The 15,943-nt window shown below is 34.4% G+C and overlaps 1 protein-coding gene across 2 annotated transcripts in view; it reads right to left on the reverse strand.

Moving 5' to 3' along the window:
• Fkbp14 (peptidyl-prolyl cis-trans isomerase Fkb14) overlaps positions 1 to 15,943 on the reverse strand; it is a 54,880-nt gene that overhangs the window by 1,882 nt on the left and 37,055 nt on the right. The window contains exons 2-3 of one of the 2 annotated variants that reach the window (XM_073074631.1): positions 4,443 to 4,531; positions 311 to 564 (exon numbers count right to left, since the gene is read on the reverse strand). In XM_073074631.1, the coding sequence (XP_072930732.1) occupies positions 311 to 564; positions 4,443 to 4,531 (343 nt within the window). The remainder of the gene's footprint in view (positions 1 to 310; positions 565 to 4,442; positions 4,532 to 15,943) is intronic. The other variant, XM_073074632.1, reaches the window with a different exon arrangement.

The raw sequence follows: 15,943 nt of genomic DNA on the forward strand, positions 1-15,943 counted from the left end.
ACATCTAACGTATACATTACGTACATAAATAAATACGAGATACAAACGGTTTAGCTATCTTCAGGTAACCAGATTGATCAGAGCGTGTTTGAGAATAGGCAGGTTAATATTATAAATTCTAGGTGGCGTATATCAGAATGGTTGTTACGTATCATGCCACAAAAAACAAAGCTATAAATGCGTAGAATTTCATAATGCTCTAAATTTATAAGACATGTAAGCAAATACAACAAATTGTGTTATATATTGAAACTATCACCTTTCTACCATCGATTTTACATCCCACCACCCTAGTAACTCAGGGACTGACCTCCTCGCGGGACAGCTCGCTGTCACCGTCGGTGTCCATGGCTTGGAACGCAAACTCTATACTCACTTCTTCGCGGGACAGCAAGTTGTCTTTGTCGGCGTCGATTTCCTTGAACACGTTGGTGGTTGGGGGAGAGTCTCCGATGTTGATCAGTTCGGCTTCGAAGTGCAGGGTGGCGTGCGCCGGGATCACGTTGCCGGCTCCGCGCTCGCCGTAGCCCAAGGAGGATGGAATGGTCAGCTTACGTTTTTCACCTGTGTACAATTTATCAGGTTAATTTGTTGCTTTGAATAAATATATCATAAGTTTATATTAAAATGCGTCTAGTAACGGCGTTTGTTACAAGTTTCAAAATCATTTGACAAATAGTAATTAAAAAGCTTAAAACAAATAATAATTGAAATATCGAAGACCCGACTGCCATACTATAGAAAAGATAATTTAAAAGCAATGCAATAATTTACAAGTGTTTTTTTTTTCAAACACTTATCTATTTGGGTATTTAAGACGAATATTACTAAATCTTAATCGTCGAAATTCGAAAGATTCGAAGTAATAAATCTATTTGGGTATTTAAGACGAATATAACTAAATCTTAATCGTCGAAATTCGAAAGATTCGAAGTAATAAATAAATTTACCAACATTTTTCAACCTTCAACCATTCCTTATTAGCCGGGTATGTAGACATTACTCGTACTTTAATCGTATCCTAACATGAAATTGATTTATACTTTATTTAACCACGTATTAACGCAAAAATCTTCAAATTCTAATCACTATTGTACGCAAAATTCGGTACAGGCACTCATAGCCTCTGTAGCTCAGTTGGAAGAGCAGCGGATACGTACGCGTACCCGTGGACGCTGGTTCGAATCCAGCCCGAGGCGTTAAGCCTACACATAGCCGTGTTTTTTTGTTACTTTTTTTTATTCACATTTACTTTTTATTTGACTGTAACGTACCCTTTATGTTTTACAATATCTCTGTACGTTGGTAATATTTTTTTAACGTCCTTATTAATTATTTATTATTTTTTTCTACTTCTAAAAGTCATAACGATTTTGACATTTTTTCATAATTAGATTCACTTCCGAATTTTATAAGGAATTATTATAAAATTGTATTTACTTAATTATATAAAATTAATGAATTTTGTTTGTTACGACAACTAACGCCATCTTATGGAATACTGCGAGCACTGGAGAACCTAAAGCAAAACTATGTCGCCCAATTCCTGAATGCGGATAACGCCCGTTAGGATAATAATCAATCTTAACTATTGTTTTCCTGCCACGTTTGTAATTTGACAATTATTATTTAGAAAGATTGGTCCAGTGAGACTTGATCGCGCACCCGGTGAGTTCCGTACTACCAAATTCTCAACCTCTTTTTAGATTTTCCTGTTTCATGTACGTGCCCTTTATACCTATGTAGTATTTGTTTATTATAATAAATAGGTCTTTGGATTTAATGTCTTACAATAGGAAAAAATAGGGGCAATACCGAAAGGCTTTTAACGAGATGATGTAAATATTAAATTTTGGCTTTTCTTTCGTGACAAATATTGTATAGCAGGATGTTCTAATATTTGTACCGAAAAAGGAACTTTAGTTATTTGTTTATTTTAGGATATATGGATAAAAATAAATCAACATAACTTAAAATAAATAGGGGATAAGTTCATTCTATACAGGTGTATGTGTGTGGGAAATTATTTATTTATTTACTAAATACACAGCTTCAATTAATTACGATTTCTTATACCTAATATTAAAGTAAAAAAGTTTGGAAAATCCAAAAGTGCACGACTCATAATGCTCATTTAATTATGAAATATAAAAAAAAAACTTAAGTCGTTCAAAATTAATTGCCGAAAAACCAGCTGTAGTAGGAAGAAGGTACTGCACAAGCGCCCCTGGTGGAATAAATGTACATAATATCTTGTAGTTTTCGTTTTTTATTAATTGCAATTAAACGACACTGAATTAATTAACCATTCGCATTCAGTGACCTACAATCGTCGATTAGAATTAAAAAAAAAAAAATAACTCAAATGATGGATTTTTTCACAAGTTACAGTGTTTTCAGGTTTCACACATGACGGACAGGAAATTTTTTTGACCTATTTTGGTGATTTTTTCAAATTCTATTGCAGTAAATCAATTTTTAAAAAGTATGGAATTAATCTCCATTAAATTATCTCGACAATAGTATCCAAAATATCTTGATTCCGTGAACTATCAAGGCTATAATAATAAAAATAGCCGCCAAAATGAAGCGAAAAACATTTTTCGATCGTAAAGCCCTCTGATGCTTCGCATCATGAGTCGTGCAATAGACATAAATGGATTTACATTTACGATTCGTCTTAAACATATACGAGTGTAAACTTATTTATAATGGGTAAAGAATTAAAGATCTACGAGTATTTAAATTTCAAAATAGCGTCGTAAAAGTTTGCTTTCATATAATTTCGTTTTACACACAACCATTCGATACTTACGCTAGAGACTGACTATTGAATCGCATTGTCACTTACCAATAGTATTCTATGAAATTTTCAAGTGTCTATCTATTACGGTTTCAGATAGTCCCTCTGACACACTGACAGATGGACAGACAGCGGCTTAGTAATAGAGTTCCATTTTTACCCTTTGGGTACGAAACACTAAAAATGCATCGGCAAAACGAGTCGGTCGGACTATAATGTATACTGTACACGATCCCTACGGCTCGCGAAACCGTAGTTCATAATGAATTCATTAAATTTCCTCTAGCCTACACCGACGCTTCGGTTAAAGTTATTTTTTGTGACAGAAAATATTGTTTCCAGGATGAAACTGTTTCATGTCGCTCTATGTCTAATGTAAACGGTAAAAAAATTCGGCAACATTTTTTCAATTTACGCAGAAGCGTTGCACCTGGCATGAAGTGTCATTAAAAATGCAATTTTGGCGTCACTTCATAAAACAAAGCTCAAAATCGTTTTTCCGCCGCGATGCGTTCAATATTGGCTTCATGCACAAAGGCCTTATTATCTCGGTGTATCATAATCACATAACAAAATCTGGGTAAAGTATTAGCGGTATTTAAAATATCTGGAACCTACAAGTAGGTATATATCGCTCTTAAGAAACTTATACCAACAAACACTCGTATTAAGCTTCAATGAAGTAGAGCTTCGTATTTAATATTGTATATTGTATTGAAAACAGATAATCCTTGGAGCTTTGTTGTGTACAAAATACCTATAATATCTATCGATGTTCACTGTTTTATGAATTTCATCCCCAAACCTTGTTGATAGATACAGGGTGTAACATAAATACATGTATCACAGAAGTGAATCTTCTAGATCCTTTTCGGTCTCTTCTAAGCGATTTAACATGAGAGCTATCCTGTTTAGAAATTCCCCAGAAAAGAGTGCTAATAGTACTCGTGCAAATGTTTTCGTAGTTCGTTCCAAGTACCATGTTTTTTTTTAAGTTTTAAATTCATGAGCGTTCAAATAACTATAAAAACTAAATAACTATAAAAACTTCCATCGACAGAACTATTAGAAGTGCACTACTCGAAACAAAACTCCCCCAGAAAGGGGGTTTAGCTTCGGTTAGTTTGTTTTCGTCTTTTAACCGCAGTAGTTAAATAACTTCGTAGGGCGGCAGTGCTGTTCATTCCCTGGATTTAATGTTTTTTCTACGAAATACACGAAAATTAAAAAGTGCTATTCAGGTCCATCTATATAAAATGCCAGTTTCATACAGTGTATTTTTTTTAAATAAGTAATATTCCTATAGTAGCAGACGAATACAAAAAGTAAAAATAAAATAAATAATTTATACCTATTTTATACCTATAAATGTATTTTGTATCTAATATATATTTGTGAACACTACCTAGTGTCTACCTAACTCTCTTAAAAATGGAAATACTTTTTTGTTCGCAAAAATATCTTTTTTTAATTCGATATTATTGATATATACTCTTACGTCACCCCTCGTATAATGCCAGATTTTTCTCAGGGTACTCAATACGAAATATTCATGGTGATCAGATGGATGTCGTAGTAAAAAAAAGACAGACAGACGTATTATCATATCTATATAAACAGACGAAAAAGTGTTACTTACCCACGCACATGTCAGTCAAGCCCTGGTCCCAGCCCTTGATCACTTGACCCACACCCAGTTGGAAGGTGAAGGGTTGGTCGCGGTCATAGCTGCAACAAATAAAACAAAATGTTAATTATAATGTAAGAACAACTAAACCGGAAAAAAAGAAAACTTTATTATCATAAACTATGCATTTAAACAGTAGGCTGTAATAGACTTATAAATTGTTTTAATAATAACATTATTTAGGATTACATATTATGATTATTTATGACTAGCTGACCCGGCAAACTTTGTACCGCCTCAAAATCTATTTATGAAATATATTGCATATAAAATATAGCCTATGTTACTCGTGGATAATGTAGCTTTCGAGTCGTAATAAAGCTGAAAACTTATTTTATAATTGTGTTTATTTTGGACAATATAATTCTAATCGTGTATCTTCGAAACCGATTCAGATCGATGATAAACGAACAATTCTTTCCACTTTATAATATTAGCAAAAATATAGAAAAATTAAATGCAATGTAATTATCTATTCTTATTATAAGAGACAATGTTTGCGTATAGAATACAGGTTATATTTAGCGATTGCGCCGAGGCGGACTGTCCATATATTTCGGCAATGTGACCGGACCATCAGATAAATCGGCCCGTAGAATAACACTATTACATAGGCCTTTGTTCGAAAGTACAGTTTGGTGCACCCATTACGGTTTATCACATTCACAAGCATTCTGGTTGAGGATGCCAACGAACGGAACACCAAAATTTCCTTTAAGTATTTATTTTATAGCTCCGATTAATTATACGCCTATAGTCGTTTATAGATGAGATTATTTAGACGATAATGAATTAGTACATTACAATACGAGGACGAAAAATTTTTTTCTGACAAGTGTGAGTTTGCAGGCCGAGCCGCAGGCGAGGACTGCAATCACACGAGTCAGAAAAACATTTTTCGTCCGCGTGTTGTATAAAATTTTATATTACGGGGTCGGAAATGGGGGTTTTGCGCACGCGAAGCGTGCGTAAAACGTCAATTTACGCACGCCGTGATATAAAATTAATTTAACACACATAAGCGTATTTTGATATGATATTAATCAATTTTGAGTTGTAAATAGGAATTTAATTTTACCACGTTATTAACTAGCTCTTTTAGTCTACATTTTACGACAGATCTTGAACTGCGTTCCGGAAGAGCCGCAGACTTGAAAGTTTAGATGTTTTTAAAGTCTGACATTTTCTTTGGTACATTCCTTGCTCTGATCCATTACATGCCAGACGTCTAAGTTTGAACACGAAATATCAAGACATCTTTATTTAAATATTTAATAGGTATAGTAGGCGTAGTAAAAAAACCATCGAACCAACCAGCGACCGAGGTTAGCTCTATGTGTTTCGTGTTGTCGTCAGAACAAATGTCATTATCTATCCAAAGATCAAGATTTTACAATTTCTAGTAGGTGGTACGTGGTTCTAGTAGGCCTAGTAGGTAGTTGAACACAGAAAAAAGCAGTGTTAAGCGCTGCTGTATTCTAGTTTGAAGGGTGTGGTAAGAGAGATATACTTTTCCGATACATTCCAACTTAGTCCTCAGGGGTAGCGGCGCCTGTGGCCGACCTCAGGTAGGAATATATCTATCTGGGTTTGACTACAGATGTCCATGGGCGGCAGTAACAGTGGCTACTGCCGCCCATACTGTCATTGTAAGTGTACCCTCAGGTGGACTGCAAACTCGTCTCTTATAAAAAACTACTTTTATAGTATAAAAAAGGTAGAAATTCAATTTTGAAAGTTTGATAGCCAGAACCATAGATCTATTATGTCATTGGCCAGAACATTGATTATTTATTAATAACGTGCCTATATGAATTCTCATTAAAACTATTATGATAAGGACGAACAAAATTATGAAAAAGCGCAAAAAGTAACTGCCAATAACAAACAAAAACAGAAACGTATTTATTGAAAGTCGGAACTGCAATGAAGTGGCCCCACGTATTTCAAAGTTTCTTGTTACTTTGTATTTCGTACAGGAAATTACTATTCGATAACGATATTTTCTTATTTTCAAAAATCGTTTGAAGTCAAACAGCATCTTTGAAGTGAAATAAGTAGCAAGTGAATTTCCGATTCGAAAATAAGAAACTACTATATACATAGATATATTAATATTTGTAAATCAGTCTGTTCGTTATTCAACAACCCACGATAGTCCCACTGCTGGGCGCGGGTGTCTTCACAGAATGAGAAAGAATTAGGCCATAATCCACCGCGCTGGACAAGTGCGAATTCATAGATTTCACATACCTTTGAAAATCTTTTTTTTTAAAGATTTTCGGGTATGCCTCACGATGTTTTCCTTCACCTTTTAAGCAAGTAACTTCTAATACGCACACTAACATTGAAAAATCAGTGGTGCTTGTCTGGGAATTTAACCTTGGACCCCTCGATCAAGAGGCCGAGTTTCTTAACCATTAGGCCGTCATTGCTATTGTTCGTTCGTGTGTTAGTGTTCGTTATTATGATATGCCTATTACGTCATATGGTAAGTAACAACCACCACACTGGTGTAAATGCCTACATTATTTTATTAACAAAACGCGACGAACTTTCACTAATACGAGTGTTCGGTACATCCTAGAGTTGCATAATAATGTATGAGATCACTATAGATAAGGTAACAGAACTACGCAAAGTCACATAAGATGCCCCGTACTGCGGGGTAATTATTTACTTTATTGGACACAAAACACATACATAGGTAAATAAAAATTATTGGCCAAGTGCAAGTCAAACTCGCACATACCAGTCTCGTATGGCGACTCCAATTTATTTGCAAGCTATTTTTATTTTTAGTATTGGTTGTTAAGCAGCCACGGTTTTATATACTCTGTGAAAATTTCAAGGGTCTTTCTATTACGGCTCAGGAGATAGAGCCCTGTGACGGACAGAGGGACAGACAGCGAAGGTTTAGTAATAGGGTTCCGTGTTTATCCATTGGGTAGGGAACCCTAAAAACGAAGAGTTTTAAGACAGCAAGTTTAGTATTGAGTAGTAACGTTTGTTAGTTATGTTATATGTGTAATTGTGTATGCTACCAGCGTAGTATAAGCTGTGGTAAAAATACTTTTAAGATAACTGAATGGGTTTGCTATAGCTAGCATGCCTGTTAATGTAAGGTTAATATACTTATATACATAATAATAGTGTTAAGCTCTGTTGTTATGAGGCAAAACTATAAATTCAGTTTAGAGGATGAGTTCTAACTTAGTCCTCCGAGGAGCAAGAGCAACGGATCTTTGACCTATCTAAGGACTCTAGAATATTCCCATCAAATGAAATGAAATGAAATGAAATAACTTTATTACGTAATGCATTGTACACACACACATATCAATTACAAGTTACTTAAGTTAATTACAAAAGAATGGGATATAGGTACATATAAAACTCATGATACATACTAAAACAACACAGCAGAATAAAAATACAATAGTTATTTAGGTAAGTTACAGCATATCCCTATACTTTTATGTATACATTGCATACGGAAAAGGCACTCACTCAGCATTGGTGCCATGGTGAGTTGCACCACGGCGCTGATTTTCAGTGAGCCCATAGAGTGACTCACGGATATGCGTACAGCGAAGAGAAGTGAGAGGAAACACGTGAGCAGCTGAGTTCGATTGTTATATCGCGGGTAGACGCATTTTGTTCATATCACTGGGAGTCTTTGGTATTGCTCAATTTGAACTGTGCTTGTGAATGAAATAAATTGTTATTAAAATCACATTAGGAATGTTTTCCTGTAATAATGTGGTGTTTATGTAGCTATATGAATTTTCGTTTCGCATCCAAGTTGTGAAGAAGCGACTTATTGGTGTAATGTCTATAATTGATCAGGTGAGTGACAGTAAATTGAATAAGTATATCGTAGCTTGTTAGGTGTTCACCTGAAGCTCTAGTAAGTATAATTTATACTTATTTCTAAATATATTTACTGTTTAAATACATGATGTTAACAGTAGTCCACAGTATAGACACTTGTATACTGTGGATATCTTGAATTTCTACCCCAAGTATACGCCTTCTACACTCACCACTAGGATTCCCTGTATCGTGGGAGCTATGGACACACACAAAGACAAATACACAAACACCCAGGCCCAGAAACAGAAACCTAAATTCCCCATTAAGATTTCTGGCAAATACATATACATATACTTGCCTATACTATGTAATATGGAACATAGTTAAGATTTTAGGTGGAGCAATGGACTTTACTTATCTGAATTGAACCGTTGCCACGGAAGTGATCCGACTGCTGTTACACTCGTAGATACGAGACCCGCTTATCAATTTTATGAACGTGTGCTCAGTGACACATAAAAAGTAAAACATTGTGTCTATAGTCGTTATTAGAATGGTTTAATTTTTAATTAAAAACTTAATAAAAATTGCAATCACACCACAATTCTACGATTATAAACAATTTTCCGGTAGGTTAGTAAACGATAATTTGCTTAGAACAAAGAACTGTATAAAGCTATGAGTTTATTATCTATCGAGCTGTTGCCCGTGGCTTCGCTCGCGTTACGAAGTAATATTTTCACCCCCTATTTTATCCCCTTGGGGGTAGAATTGATTCAAAATCCTTTCTTAGCGGATACCTACGCCATAACATCTACCTGCATGCCAAATTTCAGCCCGATCCGTCCAGTGGTTTGGGCTGTGCGTTGATAGATCACTATGTCATTCAGTCATCTTTGAGTTATATATATTTAGATAATAAACGTGATAGTCTAGGTTGAAACTCAGCAGGCACAGGAAAGTTATGTGCGAATTCGAAATTGATTATCCCTTGTTTTAAGGGTGAAGGATAATATCGTGAGGAAACCTGCGTCCCAAAGAATTTAAAAAAAGTTGTCAAACGAAACTACCAATGTGTCTAACAATAAACGACATAAATATTGCACTAGGTAAATATAATATTTTTATAATTAATGTGAAATACAACGGTTTTATAATTTAAGAAATTGACGATAAAGTCTAATCGCTTGAAAACCCGTCTGAATCGATTTCGTACCTTCAAAGATTTTAGGCAGGCAATCATAAAATTATAATTTTATGTTTTAATTTCGTGCAAATAAGTATTATGAGCTTGGAAATGACGTATCTTTAATTATAGACAGACACTTTAATTTAACTGAAGTATTTGTTCGATTTACCTTTAACTATTTCACCGAAGTGTGCTGCCCCATTTAAAAGGGTTGGAAACGTTGAATAGTTGACAGGGGCGGTTACACAGTCCATTGTTTCAGTAATATTCAAACCAACAATACGTAGACTAGATTAACAGAAGTGATTAAGATAATTTAATTTCGAAATCCTTTCACCTCAAACAAACGATTTTAATGGACATAATGCCTTTGTTATGGATTGTACCTATTTCATTATCTTCTCACCAAGAATCCGTAGAGAAAGAGAAATTAGCCAAATAATAGCCATTCAACATTCAATTAATTTTGTGAACGCGCCGTCACGTTTCTCGTCATGTGACTCGCTATCGTATGGTTCGTTAAAATTTCTATCCTAACTAATATTAAAATGTGAATGAGAGTTTGTTTGTTTGACACATTTACGCCTTGAACACAAAACCAATTATCATGAAATTTTGCACGTTGTCATGTGTTCAGAAAAGGACATAGGATGTCTTTTATCCCGAAAAAGTACCGTTCCCGAGAGACAGATAAAAACCTCGGACCGCGAGCGAAGCCGCGGGTATAAGCTAGTAATAAATAAATAAGCAAATATAAAACAGTTCCGTATTTTTGTCTCCTTTATTTGTCACTAATTTTCTTACTGATTGATATCTATTGAAGACCTGATAGTGGCATTACAAATAAGTGTATTATGTAGTTCAGATTAAAAGCATGTTGTTATAACAGCTCTAATGTAAAATTCCGTTTTAAGCATTGATTTTCCGATGCCACACTTGAAAGTAGTGCTAAGGAAGAGAGACAGACAGACTTGACTTTACAGTTACACATGGACACGAATTTGAAATTCAAATGACGCAACCGAAACGATTATCACGTCGAATTAACGCACGTACGCCAGGACACGAGAAAGTTGTCGAACTATGAGTAGCAAATCGAAAGTACAGTTCGCGCGTCTAAAGTGAAAACTATTGTTTGAGAGAACTCTCTCCGCTCGATCGCGATGCAACAACTTCCTGTGAGTGCTACACTATAGTGTACTAGTGTAAAATTGTATCATAGTAAAAATATAAATAAGTACAATGTTTCCTATAAAAGTTTCTATGTTTGAACGAAGTTCGGTACCGGTACGTTATATTGTATGCTTTTTAAATTTTATCACGCTTTTATTGGCTTGACCTGTGTGTTACATAGGTAACGGAACCCACACTTGTCCGGCCGCTCTGAGAATACATTCATGAAGTCTGTCACTGGATGTCAATTGGACATTTCTAGACAATTATAGTGACCACACCAAAGGTTGTCACTAACAGAAATCCAATATAACCGGAGTTTCGGTATCGGCCACGATTCGGTCATAATTGAGCCTCGGCCAAGAACCAGAATCTTTGGATACCTATTATATTTTGCGCTCATCCAAAAATGCATTGATCGAGAATTGAGTTTTGATCGACTTTTATGATAATTAACTTCAAAAGTACCCATCATAGTTCATTTTTGTTATCGTGTCAATTAGATTTTAAATTAACGTCTCTGTTTAATTAAGGCTTTGTCAGATGCGATTTAAGAAATTAACTTGGACATTAAAAGAAAATGAGCATTAATAAAAACAATATCTTTTTCAAAATGAAACATTTTATATCTTTTACCATAGATTAGTATCTTTTACGCTTAGCTCAGGTAGATAGATCTACTGGTAAATCTAAATAGGTGAAAACAAAACAGTAATTGGCTTGAGCTTTGGGCACTAATGTCATTTTTTCGAAAATATGGTATAATTCCAATCTCGACTGAGCGAATTGTAGAATAACTTTTTGGTTTTAAGGATGACTACTTTAGTAGGACTACTTTTAATTAAAAAAAAAGAAATTGTACTTTTTAAATGAAACAACGCAACCGTCTTGTATCTATATAATTGTTGTCTATAGGCACAAATATATATAAAAAATCTATATATGTATTATAAATAAAAATGAATGTTTGTCTGTATGTCCTTTATAGAATCGTACACTATGCATTTGATCATGTGAATGTGATCATCTTTATCAAAGTTGTTGTGCATGAGCGCAAGAAAGTTTCTGAGTTGGTACGACCTTTTTCGTCAGATGGCGCCACTGTCGTTCAATGAAGGTACAAATTTTCAGATCATTAGATGTATTATTTTTATTAAAACGCGGTCGAAGCGGACACTACTAGTTAAGTATAAAAAGTGAAAACTATTCAATCAGTGTGATTCCATGCGTCGACCCCAAGCATCGGCAACTTACGTTTATGGTTACGGAAATTATTTCCTAAGATGAATTAAACTCCGCGGAGTAACCGGTGAAAGCGACACCGGAATGGAACGGGTTAAGGCGGCATCCCAGTCAAGTGGCGTGCGAATGTTGTTTCACGTCTGCATTCCACCGCGAGTCACATGTCATGACATTTTGAAATAGTGAAACTAATGGTATTTTATGCATTTTATTTTGGAAGTTGCGAATTAGTAAATGTGCCCATGCTATCCATTTGGTTTTGGTCCATTTGCCGTTGCCGATTCTTGGCATCTGTTATCAATCTCAGATTGGATTTAATTTCTACCTGTGGTAGGCTGTAGAAGTGTTGCTACAAGTTTTAGAGCTAAGTTGGAACGCCCAGTGTAAATACGATAAAATATGATAAAACGGGCGCAATTTTGTATCAACGCTGGTGGAAGACACTTGACAGATATCATATTTGGTAATAGGCAAAGAAAAGTTACAGGTCCTGGTAATGTAGAGTACATTACTCAAAATCCCATTTTTATTCAAAACAAAAGTTGTTCAAATACAAAATAGGGTGATTAATTTTGCGCCACCCTATATTACACTTTTCATTATCAGATTATCACACTCTTCAAAGCAGAAGAAAAACCTGTGTAAATATTATCGTTACCACACCCTTCAAAGCAGAACGCAGCATCGCCTAACACTGTAAGTGCTTATGAGGCAGAAATTAGGTGTAGCGGTGGTGAGTCTAGAATCGAACGACGAATGACTCTACAGGAGGGTAGACATATTTACCACCCGTTGGTAAATATAGTGAGTAGTGACCATAAAGTATAAATTGAGAAGCCACAATTAAACATTTTAATAAGATTTATTTTGTTCCTTTACCAATTATTTTTTTTATTTTTCAGAATACTAACGATGCCTAAACTTTAATAAAACCTTAAATTAATCACTAATCATAATACTTGAATAAATTAAACTATGTATCTTACAAAAACTTAGTGACAAAATGATTTATTTATAAAATTTAAGTTCAAAGCCACAAATTTATAGATCGATAAACAATTTTAGTCAGCAACTCCAATTATTATGTTCCGAGAGCTGTAAATTTAATTAATTTGTGGTTCAGCAACCTGGAATCTACAGATATCGTTGCAAGAAATTTCTGAAATTGTCAGTTTGCGAAGACCTTGACTGCACACCGTTAATAATTCCGTCTTAAATACAAGGACCTGCTAACGTACCTATTTTAAACGTACATTTCGTTTGAAATATATTCAAATTATATAATGTGTTATTTTCATGATGTATTTTTTAATAATAAGCGCCCATTTATATCACTGGCTGGTACGATTGTAGTAGTTAATATAAAAATGAAAAAGAACGCTCTTGACGTTTGAATTGTATTTTGCGCGGGAATGATAAAAGTTATAAAATGGATCAAAAAATCGTTTCATTCATTAATATATATTTGTTAAAAAATGATCACAAGCGAGGTCTAAAATATTCTTCTATAATTCATAATCAATATTTACAATAATACATCTTTATTATCACACTTCTTTCACAAAAGACATTGCAAAATTCAGATGACATGTCATAACTCAAAGCAAGACTTAACATAGATATACTATTATTACTGGTAGATATACTACTAATAATAGTAGTATATCTACTAATATCTACTAATAATAAAAATATAAAAACATATTATATACGGACGAATTAAGAATCCTCCTCCTATTTCGAATTCAGTTAAAAATGGAAAAAGTATCGGTATTTAAAAAGTGATGTAAATTTTATTAATAGCCTGCTATTAACCTGGACATCAATCAATGTGATGTGACTGTAAATTGGTAATTTAGTAAGTTAATGAAAACAGAAACAAGTAAATGGATTACAAATATTTATAAGAATTATTTTATGTGTATGTGATATATAATAATATGCAATGTGTGTGCGACATTCTCGTGCCTAAGGCTGACCGCGTATTAGCTCGAGTGTTGGTTTTACCCATAGATTAGTAATGATACTTCGCCGCCTTGAAATTGAATGAAGCCACAAAAGGCTTATTAGTAAGTTCTTTTTTTTTAATTCTTGACAAATAAAAACAATTTTTGAGAAAATTTACGAATAAATAACTAATACTGCGTAATTTACATAATAAATAAATAATTATTTCAAATATTTTAGGGACATTTTAGCACGGAGACGTGGCAAAAGTTTTTTACGCAACTATTTCAATTCTCAAAACTGGGTACATTTTCTTGTTAGGAGTGAGCAATCTTTACTTATCTATTGTCGATTGTCGCACTGCTGCGAAACTACTCGGCGACTATTTAGTTGCTTATGCGTCAGTGTTATGTATCTATACGTGTAAACAATCGACTGTTAAGAGATTTTTCGAAAATCAACACGCACTGCTCGTCAGACGCTCAACAAATTGGACGCACGAGCGACAGTAGCTTAAGTAATACATTAGCTTAAGCCACAAACGAGCTTTAGGAACTATCGATCAGGCGATAGGCGGTCAGCCCAAACGGAACCAATTAAAATGAATTTAAATATAGAATTCCGAACAGTATAGTAACTAAATATTTTAGTTAACACCATAGATTAGTAAAGATTACTCACTCCTAAAAAGAAAATGTAAACAGTCTTAAGAATTGAAATAGTTGCGTAAAAAAGTTTTGCCACGTCTCCGTGCTAAAATGTCCTTAAAATATTTGAAATACTTATTTATTTGTTATATAAATTACGCAGTATTAGTTATTTATTCGTAAATTTTCTCTAAATATGTTTTTAATTTGTCAAGAATTCAAAAAAATAACTGATAAATCAGCCTTTTGTGGCGTTATTCAATTTCAAGGCAGCGAAGTATCTTTACTAATCCATGGTTAACACGTATCGTGAGTGAAACGTCATCGTGACGGGACGTGAAAAAATATCGAGGACTATGTTTGGCAACGCCCCGGGCTAGGAGCGTCCTGTCCGTGTCTTCGGTACGTATGATATCACCGTTTTTGTTTCACCAGTACAAAAATAAATATTAGCACGTTTATTGCCCTTCGCCAGCAATGTGCGTCTCAAAACTACGTTCTCAAGAAGTTCTATAAACTTCATGAGTAAAGTATGTCTGATTAAAATGAATTAAAGCAGTCCCACTTGCACTTGTCTGAATGTTGCTGTTGTGAACTTTTATGCATTTCGATTTACTTTTACCACTTGATGTCATACGATGCATTGAGAACACTAACACGCCACATTAAGACAATTTTATTTAACTACTAGCTGACCCGGCAAGCTTTGTACCGCCTCAAAATCTATTATCAAATATATTTCATATAAAATATAGCCTCGTGGATAACACTTCGTGTAGCTTTCGAATGGTGAAAGAATTTTTAAAATCGGACCTGTAGTTTTTGAGCCTATTCATTACAACCAAACAAACAAACAAAGTTTTCCTCTTTATAATATTATTAGTGTAGATTCGCATATTAAGCGATACTGTACGGAAATAAACTAACTGTTATAGATATGACATTTTGGATCCAGATATGTGAAACATATTAAGCGTGTCGATTTATATACCCATGGTTACGAATAAGGAATTATTTCAGATTACCATTGGGTTTCCGTTACAATATTATATTTTTAAATGAATTGTTATTTGAAATTAAGAAACTCATGCGGATACTATGTGGCTACTAAACGGTATGTAACCCACATAGTATCTAAACAAAAACCTGTCATAATGTGTGTCATTTGAACCGCGCCACTACCGGGAATTATGTGAGATTACTATTTCAGATATCCGAAATTTTAGGTTAAATTTACGTAGGTCCATAACATCCTGAGTGAAGAGCGACGTGCTTTAAGGTCTCTTCATATATCGACGCGGACTCGTCGGAAGGCGTCAGTCGTGACAATATAAAGATATTTATAGTTTATACTTGTGTGCGTTCAACCTAGAAACATTGTCAGTCGCGGACAGTGAGTGAGCGCTATGCAATTTCCTTCATTTCCATGCCTGCTCATC

The sequence above is a fragment of the Epargyreus clarus genome, unplaced genomic scaffold (genome assembly GCF_041222505.1).
Source record: "Epargyreus clarus isolate Ecla_fem2 unplaced genomic scaffold, WU_Ecla_fem_2.2 ptg000007l, whole genome shotgun sequence".
NCBI lineage: Eukaryota > Metazoa > Arthropoda > Insecta > Lepidoptera > Hesperiidae > Epargyreus > Epargyreus clarus.